General features: G+C 41.2%; 1 protein-coding gene across 2 annotated transcripts in view; it reads left to right on the forward strand.

The window, feature by feature from the left end:
* The first annotated feature begins 494 nt into the window (after positions 1-494).
* tead1a (TEA domain family member 1a) overlaps positions 495-18,161 on the forward strand; it is a 49,586-nt gene continuing 31,919 nt past the window's right edge. The window contains exon 1 of one of the 2 annotated variants that reach the window (XM_082538587.1): positions 495-1,030. In XM_082538587.1, coding sequence (XP_082394713.1) covers positions 1,021-1,030 — 10 coding nt within the window. In that variant the 5' untranslated portion in view covers positions 495-1,020. The remainder of the gene's footprint in view (positions 1,031-18,161) is intronic. The other variant, XM_082538586.1, reaches the window with a different exon arrangement.

The following is an 18,161-nucleotide window of genomic DNA, read 5'->3' on the forward strand; positions in this document are numbered from 1 at the left end:
TTATTATATGTGGACACCTCATTTGTAAATGACTAAGTGGGAAAAGGTTGTTAATCATCTTACAAATATATGTGTCAGTCTCTGCTCTGTGGTGCAAGAGCTGTGCGTCTTGATTTATAGTGTTTTTATTAGAATTTTACTTAGCATTGATTAGCAATTATGGGTATTTGTGCATTATAGCTGTACGTGGATTTTAAGGATGGCCCTAAGTTATAACTTTTCAAAATTCTTTGGTTCAAACATGTCCAAAAACACTACTTGCGTGATGGCTACATCCATCTTTTATTTACTGTGGACGCAGACTTTTGTAGTTGTGTGAGTACTCAGTCTGTTAGGTGAAATATTGCGTTTAAACTTAACTGCAGACCATTAAACACGAATACTCAAACCTAGGCTTGCATAACAGCAGACGAAAGTTACACACGTCACGTTTTTATTGATTATAAATCAGATTTAAAAAATATTTCTAGGTTGTGGTTGACTAACTTTTTGAGTCTCTGAATTCCTGCCACAAAGCTCCCATCCAAAGTGTTTTTCTCTTTCTTTTAGCGTCACCTTATCTGATTAGTTGTCAGCCCCGCACAGCAGACTGTGTTTTATCTCGACCCTCCTCCTCCTCTTCCTGAATAGAGTTTGGGCGCTCCACTCTTTTGTTGTTGAACGCAGCCTGTACAGTCCGGCCCCTTCCCCTTCCCCCTCGCTCTCTTTCTCTTTCTTTTTTTTCTCTCTCTCCACCCATCCTCCCATCTCTCACTCACTCTATTTCATCCATCCAGGGTGACGCCAGTCCCTCTCACCCCGCCCCGTTCAACTCAGTCCGCTGCGTTCATTTCATTCCTGCTCCCATTCCGCGCATATTTCGCATCCTTGGAGAGACGCTGCGTATTTTACGCACTCAGCGCGCCCGATCCTTCCTCAAACCAAAACCGAGAGGAGACTCTGGAGTTGGCGGAGGGCTTCCCGCTGCTGTAGCGACTCCGATCCGGTGAAAAGTGTGGGAATTAATCCATAAAGAGGCGTATGAATCGAGGTAAGTTCCCTAGGAGGAGTCCCCCCCTCCCTCCCTTCGCTCTCTTCAGCCTGTAGCCTGAAAGCCCCCGGACGTTTCGCTTGTTTCTAAAATCCTGAAGTGGTCACTGAAGCTCAAATTAAAACAGTTTCGGCGACACTGGAATACAAATCGCCACAAATACACCTATTCTACACGCTGAACAAGTCTAACAAGCTTATTAATACTGCGCCGTGTTGAGCTTCAAAGCGAGGGATGTCGCTTTCACTACAGTTTTATTCCCCTTCCTTCCGACACCAGAAAACAAACCTTGTTTCCTAACACTTCTTTCTGTCGTAAGCTAAAAATCACGTGTTTTCTGTTTTTAAAAACGGGAATGTGTCCACGGGAGATTGAGAGATTGTGGATGAAAAGCTTTTCGCAGCAGCGCTGGGAGGCAGCTTAACAAAGCTGGGAGTGAATGGGGGACTTGTTGCATCGGCGGGGTTTTCTCTTTTCCTACACAGGCAGGCAGGCAGGCAGGCAGGCAGGCCCCAGTCACAGAAACAGGCCATAGGCTGATAACATGCACACAGCCAGTGTTTACCCAGTGGACAGAACACATTACACGCTCACTCTCAGCACCATCACACAGCCCGTTTGGGAGATCTGTTAACGCATTTACTTCTTATTCCACCTTTATAGAAAATGACTTTTATGAAGAGCTTTAAAGCTCTTCTTTATATATATATATATATATATATATATATATATATATATAAATGGAGATCTGTGATGCTGACACTCCTTCCACTCCATGCGTCTGTCAGTTTGGAGTAAAAGCTGCCTGCAAAAATTAAACACATCACAAATCACAAGTGTCCTTGTTCTCCAGCAGCTCCTCACATGAGCCTATGTAGTTGTGTTCTGTACTTCCTTTTTAATATTGATCAAAGGACTGCTCCTGTCCTCTATGGCTGGAGATGTGTGGCAAAGCAGGGCCAAACCACAATGTAATTATTGGAGAAAATTACAGCCTGTAGGATGAAACATAGTAGATGCATTAATTCTGTTACAGTAATCCTTCTGTTAGATGTCGGGAGGGCGATGTTGGATAAAAGGATTATATTTCAGAGAATATTAGTTTGGGCTTCTTTTTGAATAGAGTTGATGCGGCTAAATGAAATTGGGGATATTGGAGATGAATGTTTTGTTAATGTGAAGTTGTGCAACAAGTCCAGTAATTACAATGGAATCAGTGAGGAATGTAACTTGTAGCTGTTTCCATTATCAGTGTAATTTTCTAATTCTTGTCTCTTTTGTTTTTGTTTTTTTAAAGATGTCTGGTGCTCTATTTCCCCACGTCACTGAATGTATCGTTTTGTTCATGAAATATATAAAAAACAAGGAGGGAAAGACTATTCTGCATATTCTGCCTTTTAAAATGGTCCAAATGATGAAGTAACACCTGACATTGTCGATCAAGCGGTGAATTTCATCACTGCCCCAGTTTCAGAACAGCCAGTGCCAAAAAAAGTGTGGGATGCATTTAAGTGTTTTTTAAAATGATCCGGAAAACAAAAGAGTTTTTCTGCAGAGGTATTCCAAATATTTCATTCCACCTTTTTAAAAGTGTGTGAACCATTACTTTGTTCAGGCTCTGTTTTGGCAGATGTGCAAATTATAACATTGGAATCATTAATGAAATGTGGATTTCTCCAAGTGGAGCAGGTTACTTTTAAAACCTGTCTTTAAGAGGGCGAATCTGAATGTGGATGCAAATTGCGTTTTCTATTCACGCTCATCCCCCCTTTAAAGTTTCCAACAGTGACAAATCAGGCCGGCCTGAATGTGTAACAGAGTAAGGTGTGTGTGTGTGTGTGTGTCATTGTCTTTGCCGTGTCTAGGCCCGCAAGTGTACAAAGCTTTGTCAGTCGCTCTGGGCAAACAGCCTCCACTTTCCTCCCCTCTCCCCCTCACTCACCCGTGCCTCTCCTTCTCCAGTCCGTTGACATCTGTTTTGAGTGCTCCGTGCACCTGTAGAGACCAGGGGTGTGTGTGTGAGTGAGGGGGAGAGGGAGGGGAGGAGGAGAATAAAGGGAGGTGCAGAATGCAAATCCAGGCGTTTGTTCGGGGCCTAAGCAACGCAGACTGACTGACTAACGACCATTTGGTGTGTGTGTGTGTGTGTGTGTGTACACACACATTTGTGGATGTGTGTGTTTGCCTCTTGCTGTCCAGGCCAGGCAGCCCCATTGTTGAAGCAGCAACAGGCGTTGGTGGATGAGGACGCACCATATGGCCTCTGTGTGCTTTAGTCACAACCGCTGTGTATGTATGTGTATGTGTGCATGTTTGTGTGTGTGTGTGTGTGTGTGTTTTCATCTACTTCACCAATGCTGCTGCAATATGGTGGAGTTTGGAGTGGCGCTGCTCGCTGCCGTCCTCCTTGTTGTTTCATCTGTCGACTCATTTCTAAACAGGAGGACAAAATCCGGCACACAGATTTTTGTGGAACTGGGATTAGGAGGAGTAATCTTCGTGGCAAATGAAATGATGTCTTGTGACGTCCCACTTGTTTCGTTTATAATTTCAAATGTAGTTGTAGTTCTTTTTTTTTTTTTGCCAGTGCAAGTTGTCATTTTGGCTGAATCAACAGGTGATACAGTAAATCCTGCAAATGAACGGATGCTGCTGGCTTGCAAGATGTTTGCTCTGCTCTTTTTTCTTTTTTTTTTTAAATTTCTCTTTTTAAAAAAAAAAAAAGACACAATCTTCCTTTTAATTCTCACGATAAATTAATTCCTCCAGTGTCACTGCAGTCCAGTTTTTCAGCTTCCTGGTTTTTCATCGAGCAGTTTCTGTTGTTGTTGTAGTGCATTCTGTTCTGATTTCCAATATTTAGCATGCAGCACGATACGCAAAGATAAACTCTGCCAAGAGGGGAAAAACTGTAAAAGAAAGAAGGGAAGGGGGGGGTGGCTGGGTGGGTGGGGGTCCGGGCTTGTATGTAATGAAATTTAGGGAGCTGAGCCGGTTTATTAGAGCAGCAAAGCTGTGTGTGTGTGTGAGTGTGTGTGCTGAGGGAGGGCAAAGGGGTTAGATGGGGAAAGAGAGGGTGGTTTTGGGGGTGAGGTTGTGAGGGTGCAGGCTTTGTTTAGGAGATGGGGGAACAATAGGCATCCTCCTGGGTGGGGTGGGGGAGTAGGGTGGAATAGGGGATGCTGGTGTGCAAGGGAGCCGGATGGGGGGTGGTGGTGGTGGCTGGATTGTGGCTGCAGGAGGCTGGCGGAGCCTGTGCTGGCTTGCCTGACTGCCCGAGCTCCTCGTCTTTCAGTGTGTCTCTCACATCCACACAGATGTGACTGTATCTGAAAATGTGTCTCTTTCGTTGTTTGTATCTGTGCCAATAATCACTTAAGTCACACAACAACACTGTTGTTGCACTTTGAAGATGATAAGAATGCTGTTACCGAACGTGTGATTCTGCAACATGTTGTAAGATACGGCAACATGTCTCTATTAGAAGCAAACAAGCAAAAATAAAACAAAATAGCCCATAAAAGCACATTCATACCCACAAGACGTGAAACCAGCTTTACATGGCTTTACTTTTTGCAGTATAATAAGCTAGTGATGCACTCATTGTGACATTCTGATGCTAATAACAGTTTTTTTCTTTTTACTTAAATTTAGTTTTTATTATTTGTAATTATCAATTTTTTCTATCTAAACTAATATAGCCCCATTTAAATGAAACAAAAAAACTATTTCACTGTTTTGATTCCTAAACATTTCACATCCCAAACCTGATGTGCCACAACAGCTAAATATTTCCCAGCAATATCAGTAAATGGTATGTCATTAGCTGATATTAGTCAACGATATCGTGTGATACATCGGGACACAGATACGTGATTTTGGGTCCTGTGCATTCTGGTGTATGCTTGAGTGGATCCTGAAAACATGGAGGTCAATTAACACCTTTGGGCTCTGTGCTATTTTCCTTGAGTTTGTAGCTGAGCAGTTTTTTAAGCGATATGAGGCACACTGTCCTTCCAGAGGAGGGAAGAGTCACCGGGGAGTGTTGTTGCTATGGGGTCCTGTGTTTTCTCTCTAACATTGTTTAGGTGGTCATCAGCAAAACATCAAGATTTGCTGGCATTGCAATTTTCTGCAGTGCAATCACTTCACCTGTCATGGGCATAATTGCTGTGGCTGATCAGTGTACACTGATCATAATCCATGTACATTTTTTTTTACTGAACATACAAAGGCAGGCATGGATTAACCCTAATCCCTAACTTAAAAAACTCAATGAAGATCTCCGCTGAAAAAAGTGACTTGGCTTAATCCTTGTCGCGGGAGCTGAGCCATTGTGTGAATAAACTGCAGAATGGAGCTCGTGTATAAAGACGCTGATGTCTTTGATATTCCCTTTGAGTCACGTGATCTTATTTTATTTGTAAAGCTTTTATGTTTTTGTTTTTCTTCTGCAAAAACAGAAATAAATAACTAAATAAAAATAGAATTTTTGCACATTACTTTTAAAGCTACATTTAACCTATACTGAAAATACCACCGAGAACAGTAAGTTCACATATTTTATTTCGAAAGTAAGAACAGAAATAAATACTGTAAGCAGGATCTCAGCCTTTCGGGGGTTTTGAGCACCAAACAGAGGAATGGATGAGTCCAACCATCCCACTGTGGGAAGTCTGAATCAACCCTCACATTTCCTGACCTCAGCAGGAAGTGAAAAGGAAGTCTAGATTTCAACTACTACTTATGTATTTTCCCGGCTGGAAGAATTGACACGATAAACACTCCACAGAGTGGGCCAACTGCTCGCTCTGCTCTCTGAAAACTCCCACAGTGGAAAAATGTTTCCCTGCTGTTGTGCTCACGACCTCGGTTTTTGTGTTCAGCAGGCCTGATGGTGATTACTCACTGTTGTTTGTTCTGATAATTTCTTTTCACTCTGTGCAGAGTGTGATAAATTATTAAAAAATGATATATAATTACCTAATTGGAAACAAGTAAGTTTTCACAGAGTACGAAGTCTATTTCTCTTTTTCTTTGAACTTATATCCTTTTTATGGTAATTCAGCTAACACTGGTTTGTGTTTTAGATTTGCTATTAGCATTAGTGAACAGCAGCAGAAAATAGCACAAAAAAGAATCCTGTGGCCTTTTCATTTTTAAAAGATGAAATTATATTTTCTCCTCTTGCACATTTAAAGCTAAGCAATTTATAATTAAAACCTGGCTTTTAATTTTACTGTCTCAATATTTTTTTATTTTTAGCCTTGACATGTAGCACCTAGCCAATTAGCCTAGCTAATGCTCGCAACCTCAAGCTAGATAATGCTAACGTTCAAATCATAAATTGAATTTGGAATGATCATCGACTTGAATTCCTTACTTGGAAAGTTGGAGAATCTCCAAGTTAAGAGTCCAAGATGGCGGCATTGAATTAGACTTCAGTAAAGCTATAAAACTTTTAGTTTGTACAGCCACTGTCATGTATTGTGACTCGCTAAATACTCCGTGACGCAGGCTTTATCTGACGTGCTGTAGCTGTGTTTTTCTGTGCAAAACAACAAGTTTCACGGTGTATTGTTAGCGAGACCTGAGTGGTGCGAACTCCATTTTTTACTTTTATGACATTTCTGCTGGAACGCGCTAACTCGGGAATAAAGTAATTTCCCAGTTCTGACTTCCAAGGGACACTTAGAAGTCATAGTATGACTACATGTAAATTTAATCTTTTTGTGCAGTTTATGTTATTATGTAAGTTTCAGTATAGCATTACATAGAAGTGGAAGGAGAGATAGGGAATGACATACAACAAACATCCATAAATAAAGCTACCAGCGCAAGGCTAGCTTACCTACCATGGGCTCTGAGCTTGTTACAGTAGCTCAGAAATGTCACAAATGAAGACTTTCAAACCAGTGCTTTGTTCTGCCTTTCTTAATGTTGATCGCACAATGTCAGCTCTCCAGGCTGTATTTTGAAGCCTCAACATTAGAGATTTAGCTGCTGCTATGTTCCCATATTTGTATATAGTGAAATTAAGTGTAGCAGCAAGTCATAATAACAGTTGCCTCAAGGCGCATTATACTGTATAGTAAAGACACTTGGAGTATTAGAGGGGAAACGACAATCAGATGATTTCCTGTAAGCAGAACTTGGCAAGAGAAAAGAAACTTCTGGCACACCCAACCTCAGTGAAGGGCAAACACCTGCCATGACTGGTGTGGGGTGGAAAAAGGAAAGCGTAGGGAGACGACACAAAACCAAAACTAGTTTAAAACTCAGTTCGAGCAACAGAGACTATTGAAATGCTAGAATCTCAAATTTTACAAATTATTTTTTAGATCGTTCAAGTTGTCCTTAACTAGTTTTTTTGTTTACAAAGTTAAACTCTGGGAGGGACAGACGACCCTCTGAGAGCACAATAAAATGACAAAAATCATTCAAATAAAAGTTACCCTAAAAAATGATTGATGATTATACTTACTTTCAGAGATATGAGTTAATGGCACATTATAGTAGATTTTCAGTGAGTAAACAATTGAGCTGATTCAACATAAAGCAGCATTTTTTTAAAATTTAATTATTCCGCTGTTGATTTGTCCCCCGGATCACCTTAAAGACCATTTGTTCTGATCCTTTGTGGTCTGTGATAAAGTCCAGCTGGAGTTTCAGCTTAGGAGAGAGGAATCCAAAACAAACAAACAAATGAAACAGTGCTGACAAAGCACTATATTTAAATAAGGGGTGCGCAGCCGCCACAATCTCTGCCTCTTTACCTGCTACTGTCTAAATAAAGCAGTACCCAAGTTTTAATGGACCACAGATGGAAAACACAGTTCAGGGGCTAATTTGTTTTGTACGTGTGTTTTGAGGAGAGCGGAGCTCGTGTTGGCTTTAGAGGATGTAATCGTGGCAACGAGATGGGTAGATGGAGGTCACTGTACTCTTTTTCGCATCCATGCAGCCGTACGCTGTTCCTTTACTAGGTGTGGGTTAAGACTCACAGATGCACGCACATGCAGCACACGTGGTGTCTGCCTCGGCACAACGCTCCTGTGTTCACACTTATTAAACGGTGTTGTATTGCTGTAACCTCCCCAGGCCTCCCTTTCCTCTGGTGGAGGATATTGTCTCCTGCGTGTGTGTCTGTGTGACGTGTGACCCCACCCCCCTCATCCTCCAATTTCCCTCCACCCTCCCAAGGAAGAGACTGGATAATGACTCTGACTCAGCAAAAAAACCAACCTAAAGCTGGTGGATGAGGAATAACGGTAAGGACGGCGAGCAGAGAGGAGAGCTGCTAGCTGAACCTTTTACCGTCATATTTCAGGAGGAAATAAGCACTTCACTGTATCAGTGTGCAATCTGTGACCAATTACTGCGTGTGTGCATAAATGGTAATGCCTCCGTGAGAAGAGATGGTGAAATAATGAGGAGCGCATGCTGTGAATCACAGCCTCTTCACCACTCATAATGCAACTTTCTCTGTCTTACTCAAGTGCGTATTAGTGCCGAGAAAGAATAAAAGATGCTTTGCAGGTTTCTTTTCACTGATGCAGCTTTATTATTCAGCCTGATGAATATGTCTTTGTTTTGTTTTTTTTACAAAATGAAATCGGGTCAGAACTAATCAGAAGAACTGGAGACGTGGATAAAGGTTTTTTTTTTTCAGTCTGTCTTCAGCAGAATGAACTTATCAGTAATGGATTAATTGAAATCGTGACCAAATTATATCAAAAAGTCTGAACTCGGACACGTGCATCAATGCCAAGTCAAAAATCACATGTGACGGAGTAGAAAACTGATTAAAGTCTACATTAGAAATGGAACCAAGAATAATCGGCTTGGTCTGAATGGAAGGCATTTGTAGGGTCTCATATGGATTATCCATAAAAGTAGGTAGCCACTAGTGAAACCAAACAAAACACCTTTCCAGCTTCAGATCACGTGAGAAACGCTGCTGAATATTGTTAGTATAATGAATTTAATTAGTACGATACTGATTTCTGTTGATTGCTGTTCAATGCAGGGTATCTAATGCTGCCGTTCTTACAAATATCTTAGATGAAATTTTATATCCTGTCTTCTGCGCCGTGGTCATTTCAGCCGTTTGATATTAGGGTTTCATTCACTACAACTTTCTTATTTGTGTCTTATGGGAGTGGACGAGCACAAAGGACAAGATCCCTATCAAAGCAGTCATACTGTGATATTGTCATACCAACGCATTCTCACCCTTGGGTGCTACAAAATACAGTTCTGGCAAGTAATGTCATTACACCTCTCTTTTGGTGTCGGTTCCTTGATGCACCAGCTACAGCTGTGTGTGTATGTATTTCTATAGATGTATAAAGGTGCTGCTTTTGTGACCTACAGAGGCTGTACTAAGAGGCTGTGCAGATGGGAGTTCATCAACCATGAGTTTGCGGTTTGTGTCCTTATCTGACTCTTGTGTTTTTGCACTTTTTTTCCCCCACTCGCTGATTATTTTTTCAGTTTATTTTTTTTTATCACTTTTTACTTTGACTAACACTCCGTGGTTGGGGTTAGTCAAAGTAATGGAATGATCCTAGTTTGGGTAGGATAACCCCCTCCTAAAAGGATGCCTTTGTAGACAAAGGCACACCAGCAGTGTTAATTGTAACCTCTGGAATGAGAGTGGGCTGGTCATACTTTCTAAACTGCAAGAGAGTTGGTGTAAAAAGGGAAAAAAGCAGAGTTTTGTATTCATGTGGTCAGTATGTGTATTCAGTTCAAATCCACTCAGTTTAATTATCAAGTTCTTGGATTGGAGTTCCAGTGACGTCCATCAGTGCTGGAAAAAATCCTTTCTCCCTGTAAGTTTTTCAGTTGAATTCAGTTTTATTCATATAGCTCCAAATTACAACTACAGTTGCCCAGTTGCTTAAGGGCTTTGTATTGTAAGGTAAAGACGCCGCAATAATACAGAGAAAACAGAGAATTGTTGGCTGACACAACAATCAGATCACTCCCTATGAGCAAGCGCTTTGGTGACAGTGGGAAGGAAAAACTCCCATTCAACAGGAAGAAACCTCCAGCAGAACCAGGCTCAAGTGGGGATGGCCATCTCATGCAACTAGTTGGGAATGAGTGGTGGAAGATGAGACGAAGACATGCTGTTTAGTTAGTTGACTGCTGATCACGTTATTTCACTCGATTTGTTAGTGTTTGGCACTAGTGTACAATATATCGCAGTAACATTTAATATTATTTTATGCCATCAGTACATTAAGGTAGGAATGTATCTGCTTAAGCAGGTGCTGCTCAAGCCAGAAGTAGACAAAGGCTTGCATCCTTGAAAGGTTTTATGTGTAGTTTATCCTTTTTGACCCTTAAAGACATCCAGTCTCTAAACCTTCGATGCCCTGGATAATAGATGTATGAGTTAAGACTTTCTGTTCTGTGTATTTGTGTTTGAATGTCGATTCTTTTTTAACATTTTAAAGGTTTCAACCCTTGGTTTCAGTTCTTTAACTCTTAACATGGGCTGTTTATCTGCGTGGAAACAATGCCTCCTATTCATTGCCTGCTTTCGTTCCTTGGATGTCCATATGTCTGCATGTTCGCAGCAGATATCTGCTTGTAGAGATTAGGATGACCTTCACTCTAATGTGTGAAAAGCAAAGTAAATCTGGTTGATTAGAAGTATAAAATGCACAATGTTCTGTGCTCATTGCATGAATGGCATGTGCTCAGTGTTAAGGAAAGAAGGGGGAACCAAAAAACTCATAGTGAACTATTCCCAGTACATTTGAGATGCCATATATTAACGGTTGTAACACAGTCACAGTCTGTTATTCTGGAAGGTTCTGGACCAAACCTTTGAATATGTGACTGTCTTCCCTCTCTTCTATAGTTATGGTTTTATGCTTGTCTCTCTGTGTTTTGTCCTTTAAAAAAAAAAAAAAAATCTTTGTTTTTTTCTGTTCTCTTGCCTCTTGCCCCCACCCACCCCCACCCCAGCCAGTTGTGGCAGATGGCCGACCCTCCCTGATCCTGGTTCTACCCGAACTTCCTGTTAAAATATAGTTTTTCCTTCCCACTCTGTCACCCAGTGCTTGCTCCTAGGGGACTGAGTCTGTAAATTAAAGTTCAAGCTTTGAAAGTAGTGCAGCACACACAATGTAGATGTTTTTTTTTTCACAGTAAACACTTAAATTTTGAGATTATTTTTAATTGTAGTATTCTTTTTTAATAATTAGAAAAAGAAGACTTATAGCGCTGTGGTGCAATGTTCCTATCTGTTAACTTTTATTTATAAGAAATCTCCAAATGACTTACATTTTTCAAATACTTGATTCTGAGACAAACAAAAACAAACAATCAAGCAGACCCCCCCCCCCCGCCCCCCCCCCCCCCCCCCAAACATTCTTTGGACTCATTTTCATATTTAACTATTTGTAGCAGTGCTTTACATAGTATTTATGTTTATTTTTACAGAGCATGAGGTATGTTTTAAATGGACCTAAGCACATACATGACCACAAACAGTTACAAAACTTTGTGTAAATCCTCTTTGACACACAAACAGTTTTAGAAGAATCATTTCCAAATATTTTCCTCACGTGTAACAGTAGTAGCCACTGCGACCTGACCTGACGTCACTGAACTGGAGTTATTTGTTTTTGTTGACCAGAAGTGCTTGGCATGTGGGACAACCCCTCCATTAGCCTGTTGTTTGGGATATGTGCGTTCACCAAAATGCTAATGCACCCTCAACTATGGTCACTTCTGATCACATGGTAGCAGCCAATATATAACCGTTAGCGTCCACTAATAAAAGGGTGTATCAATGGTAACATCCATCCTTTATATACAGTCTATGAAGCCTACTTTAGCAGGTAATGCTCTGGATTTTTACACAAGGACAATAATTCCCCATCACACAGATTAGAGGACAGGCAGGTAAAGGAATGCCTAAAGTCTGAACAGATTGTGAAATATTCATTGGCATTTGCATATCTGTTGGATGAGTGCTAGGAAAGTTCAGTACTGCAGCCCCCGGTCTTTGTAACATCCATGTTGTAGCAAATCCCACCTCAGATGTTGCAAAGTCCTTATATTCAAAGGTTTAATTTACTAGAGTAGTAGATATGTGCATGCATTAGTAAGAGAAAATAGAACTACATTTTTCTCTTTTTCAGAATTGTTCCTATAGTGATGACCAGGGTGGAAGTCAGGGACGGACGGCACATCAGCTCGGCCCAGAATCACACATTTAAATACATTCTGACTGCTTGAATAACATGAGGTGTACTTGAATGATTTTTACCTTGGGACCTCTGTAGTGGAGGCTATTAACATAGGAAGATGAATGAAGCACCCCCGAGTCTGCTTAGATATTGAATGCTTTAGTCACACTTGCATACTTGTAAAGAATGAATATTGTGCCATATGGTCCTTGAAGTAAAATAGCAATATTAAAATAAGCAGAGTACAAGAAATGTCATCCCTGATGGTGAATAATTCTCTTTGGGCCATATGGGCTACAACATTAAAACATGGCTAAACATTATAAAGTGGAACAATGTTTGCTTTGAGGATTATGGGAAAATCCTCTTTTTATAAAAAACGGTGTGTGTGTGTGTGTGTGTGTGTGTGTGTGTGTGTGTGTGTGTGTGTGTGTGTGTGTGTGTGTGTGCAAATGTTGGAAGCAGTTGAAACAGATGCCGTTGAGTGGTCCAACAGAAGAATGAGTGAAAGGAACTGCCTAGGCTGGGATAAAACATTCAACTTGTATAGCAACACGACCTCCTGCTGATGCACACATACAAGCACAATTACACACACAAACAGGTTTCTTCTGATAATGCAGACAATCGCACGCCAGTAAAAGCTTCCATCTTCATTATAACCTCCATAAACGTTGCATATTTGCAAACACACGCATGTAGCAGGCCTGTGGAAGAGCTGTGAGAATCAAGTGAAAGTGGAAGAAAGGCGACACACGGGGAAAACATGAGAGTCCGAGGCAGCTGCAGGATTGTGGCTGTATGCCCCGTGTGTGTTCTCCTGAGGGCTGGCACTGACACTATGAAGCCTGCTGTCCTGGCTCGAGTGGCCCGGGCCTGCCTGGTGACAGAGAGACACGCAGGGAGGGGGGGGGTGCCCGGGGTGCAGAAGAGTCGCCCAGTAGTCAGAGTTGATTGTTGTGTGACTAATGTCTCTCTCCAGCGTCCATCTGCTACTGGGCCCCTTTCATGGCTCACATGAGCCTAACTGTAGTTCTTATTCTTTAACCTCTCCTCTTCATCAAAACCTTCGTCCACACAAACATCAATGTTAATATCAAACTACTGGATTCCCTGAGATACAGTGGCTGTATTTAGGAAGATTAAGAATCTCAAATGGGTTATTTATTGTGACAAATATAACAAAGTTTTTACAGTGAAAAAGATTTTTTTCCCTTTCTGCAATTTCTGAGCAAGTTTATATTTTAGTCCGAGATAATGGATGCACAGTGATGAAACCAGAAGTTCTTCACGGAGCTTTACACCAAGTTCGAGGTCAGTTTGCAGCCGAGAACCAAACCCAGAGAACCTTTCATGTAGAGATTAAATTATCCTCTAAATACAAATACTTAGAATTTTACTTTTAAAAGACTTAAAGTTGGGGTGTGCCATTGTTACTTACACACTGTGCCGTCTTACATGGAACTTACAAATCTCACAGGCCTTATTCACCACTGCACGGTCTATGTTTGGCTTTTAATGGCTGGCTTTGTCCTTCTGTAGACTCACATTTCTTATATTCTTATTTAGAGGCTATTCTTGGTCTACTTACTGACCTACAGCACATTCTTCTCCTTCTTACCCATAAAGCCCACACCGAACTTTGAAAATAGACTTTCTGATTTGCAGATCTCTCTGGTGCAAAATCATGTAAATCTCACATCTCGGTAAATAAATATAAAGTTATTTTTACTGACTTTGACACAGTTGCTTCATTCTGCAAATGATATGAACAGTGCTGCATCTGTTGGGCATGTTGGCAGTATAATGTTAGCTTTGTTGTTCTACCTGGCGGCTATTACGTATTCGTGTTTAATACCACGTAATCCCTACACACCGGGATATACTTTGCATAATTTTCTCATGTATTCCACCACAGTAGATGATGCAATCTCATGATGTGGTTGAAGTGCACACTAGTGTTTCCCCCCCCCCCCCCCCAACATCAACCAAAGTAAAACATGCATCCATCCAGGACATCATATCATCACCCAGGTTTACCAAAAAGAGGAAACTTCACAAACTGAGGATTCATCACAAAGTGCAAACGTGTCTCCTGAACTGGAAGGCCAGATTAGATTCAGTGAAACCAAGATGGCAGGAGGACACAAGTCTAGAAAAGGCTTGGAGTGGCTCATGATCTGAAGCATTTGTTTATGATTGTGGTTTGTTAAACTACAGTTGAGCCCCGTGTACAAAAACGGCTTGCGAGGACTCGCGAAGATGGAAAAATTTGGAGAATCTCATATCGTTTCAGCCTTTATGCCATTTTAACCAGTTAACAGCTGGTGGATGAAGCTCCAGTTTATGCAAACGTGATCTTGTCAGTTTGGGTTTTTTTTGCCTTATGCAAAAATTCCTCTCATTAGAACATTTGCATGGTTTCTTTATGCTGATGAGTGTACCGTAATGGAGTAATTCGTGTGAGATCGGAACCACAGTCTGTCTTCCTGTAATGCTGACGAGTACAAGCTTTTAGCAATAATTTAAGTACATTTTTACTTGAATGGGTATTTACACTATGAACCCCAAGAATGAGGTTCACAGACCTCATGTGCAGAGAAGTGAAATATAGCAAGTATTTATTCAGGCTGAGCTTGGTATTTAAAGCCTGTTGCACAGTGATAAAAGTGGTAGTGTTGAGTGTTTAGATGCAATAGAGGTTATAAATGTAGCTGTGAGAATTAAAACGCCTTTGAATTTAAGCGTAGGTGGTCTATTGTCATCACTTCAGCATAGGGTCTTTAAAGAGGTCAAATGTTTTCTGAAGAGCTCTCCAGAAAAATGCAGAAATATTTTCAGATGAAGAAGAAATTCCACATTTCTGTAACACGTCTTAAACCTACTGGTTTGAGAGCTTCATCTCCAGTCTTTTTTTTCCTGGGTGAATCTTTGAATGCAGGAATGCTTTTATGCTGAAATATTATTTAAACTTTCCTTTTTAACCAAGGTTATGGGGAACAAAGAGCTCAGTGACTACACGGAGGTAGCAGACGCTGATACATTTTATTAGGGTGTCAGAATGGGGCGAAACAGTTTGAATACGCTGCTTAGAGATTGTAATGATATTTGATTACTGACAGCTCTGAAGCACCTTTATTTTATTTTATTTTTGATCTCCTGTCCTAAGCAATGGGTCGGTCTTCTGATTATTTATTTTTGTAAAGAAGATATTTCAGTTTGACCATTGGAAGTTAATCCTCTGCTAACAGTTCACCTGTGGAGTCCTTCAGGTCTCTGTTCATGCCGCAAATCTCAGAAAGTTCAGTTTTCTATGTGTGTGACTAAAGGCAGACACGTGAACACCCCATAGCTCACGGTCGGTTCACTAGTGGACGTACACTCAACAAAAATATAAACGCAACACCTTTGTTACTGCTCCCATTCCCCATGGGATGGACGTAGAGACCTAAAATTCATTCCAGATACACAATATAACCATCACTCCCAAACAGTGGTCACAAATCAGTCCAAATGTGTGGTAGTGGGCACATCTGCTATATTGAGATAATCCATCCCACCTCACAGGTGTGCCACATCAGGATGCTGATCTGACATCATGAGTAGTGCACAGGTGTACCTCAGACTGCCCACAACAAAAGGCCACCCTGGAATGTGCAGTTTTGTCTCACAGCAAAATGCCACAGATGCCACAAGCAATGAGGGAGCGTGCAATTGGCATGCTGACAGCAGGAATGTCAACCAGATCTGTCGCCCGTGCATTGAATGTTCATTTCTCAACCATAAGCCGTCTCCACAGGCGTTTCAGAGAATATGGCAGCACATCCAACCGGCCTCACAACCGCAGACCTCGTGTAACCACACCAGCCCAGGACCTCCACATCCAGCAGGTTCACCTCCAAGATCGTCTGAGACCAGCCACCCAGACAGCTGCTGGAACAATTGGTTTGCACAACCAAACAATTTCTGCACAAACTGTCAGAAACCGTCTCAGGGATGCTCAACTGCATGCCCGTCGTCGTCATCGGGGTCTTGACCTGACTCCAGCTCTTCGCCGTAACAGACTTGTGTGGGCAAATGCTCACATTCGATGGCGTCTGGCACGTTGGAGAGGTGTGCGCTTCACGGATGAATCATGGTTCACATTGTTCAGGGCAGATGGCAGCTGAGAATGTCCCAGTTCTTGCATGGCCAGCATACTCACCGGACATGTCACCCATTGAGCATGTTCGGGATGTGCTTGACCGGCGTATACGACAGCGTGTACCAGTTCCCACGAATATCCAACAACCTCGCACAGCCATTGAAGTGGAGTGGACCAACATTCCACAGGCCACAATTGACAATCTGATAGACTCCATGCGACGATGTGTTGCACTGCATGAGGCAAATGGTGGTCACACCAGATACTGACCGGTTCTGGGTCCCCAGACCCCCAATAGCGCAAAAAACTGCACATTCCAGGGTGGCCTTTTGTTGTGGGCAGTCTGAGGTACACCTGTGCACTACTCATGATGTCAGATCAGCATTCTGATGTGGCACACCTGTGAGGTGGGATGGATTATCTCAATATAGCAGATGTGCCCACTACCACACATTTGGACTGATTTGTGACCACTGTTTGGGAGGGATGGTTATATTGTGTATCTGGAATGAATTTTAGGTCTCTACGTCCATCCCATGGGGAATGGGAGCAGTAACAAAGGTGTTGCGTTTATTATTATTATTATTATTATTATTATTATAGTATTTTTGTTGAGTGTATGAGTGCTTAGGCGACCCACTAAGGCGCCGTGTCATACATCAGCTGTTGTCTTCACCTCCTGTTGGTGTTTGTAAATTTCACCTGATACTCATTTTGCATCGCTAATGGTTATTTCGACTGTGCTAAACTTCACTGAGATTCCACAATCTCTGGTCACCACGTTGCTGCTTGTCTCTTCCTTTTTCTAAGCCCCTTTACGGTCCTTTCTTGTAAGAACTATAAAAGAACACAAATAAGTGAATCCAGGTTTCATCTTAAATAAGAAAGTTAATTTTGTCTTTTGTCTTTAATTTTGTGTTTCCTTTTTCTTTGCAATGGCACAAATAACGCTTTTTAAACTTATAAAATCTACTAAATGAATCCATATAAGAGACTCAGCCAAATGTGCTTCATTACTTAAATCCTGCACAGAACAGAATTCTTGTTAAGAAAATCCTCTCGTCTTGTCCTGAATTGGGTAAGATGAGCAAGATGGATGGAAAATGCTAACAGCTCCTCAAAGGTCAGTTGATTTATACATGTTTTTATTAGTTCTTTAGTTTTAAAGATAAAGTAATTTTAGCTGAAAATGTAGCATTAAAATTTAAAATGCACGTCCACTGGTTACTCTTCTAAGAAGTATTTTTCGGACTGTATATTTCCGCTGTGTTCATTTTGACAGTACATTTTGATTTGCGTTTTTGTAGTCTTTTGACTAAAATGCTCTTTAGTTTCAGTCAAATTTAAGTTGTCTAAACTTATGAAGTTTAAAAATTTGAAGTCTTTCAATTGATTAAAATACAAAATGTTTTTAATGGTGAGAGTTGCTCCACACAGTTTATAAAATGTCTTACTTCCCTTGACTTTAAATGCAGAATGTGTCCACATGTTTACTCTCTTCTCTTCCTTCAAATCGTTGACATTTTGTAGCGTAATCAGTTCTGATTGGATCTCGTCTCTCCAGAATATTTCCATCTCGTTTTTATTTATCGACAAAAAGTCATCATAGTTTTTTAACTTGGCTATTATGTTGTTTTTGTGAGGAAACAAAGAGTCACTGATGAAAATTATGACGAAAAGTAAGAAAAGTCAACAAAGTTCATGCTGGTTTTGTGCTGTGCTGTGGGTTCATTGTCTCTAAACAGCTGTGAGATGCAGCTGGAATTGACCTTAA

The sequence above is a fragment of the Aulonocara stuartgranti genome, assembly GCF_965226115.1.
Source record: "Aulonocara stuartgranti genome assembly, chromosome: 7".
Taxonomy (NCBI): Eukaryota; Metazoa; Chordata; class Actinopteri; order Cichliformes; family Cichlidae; genus Aulonocara; species Aulonocara stuartgranti.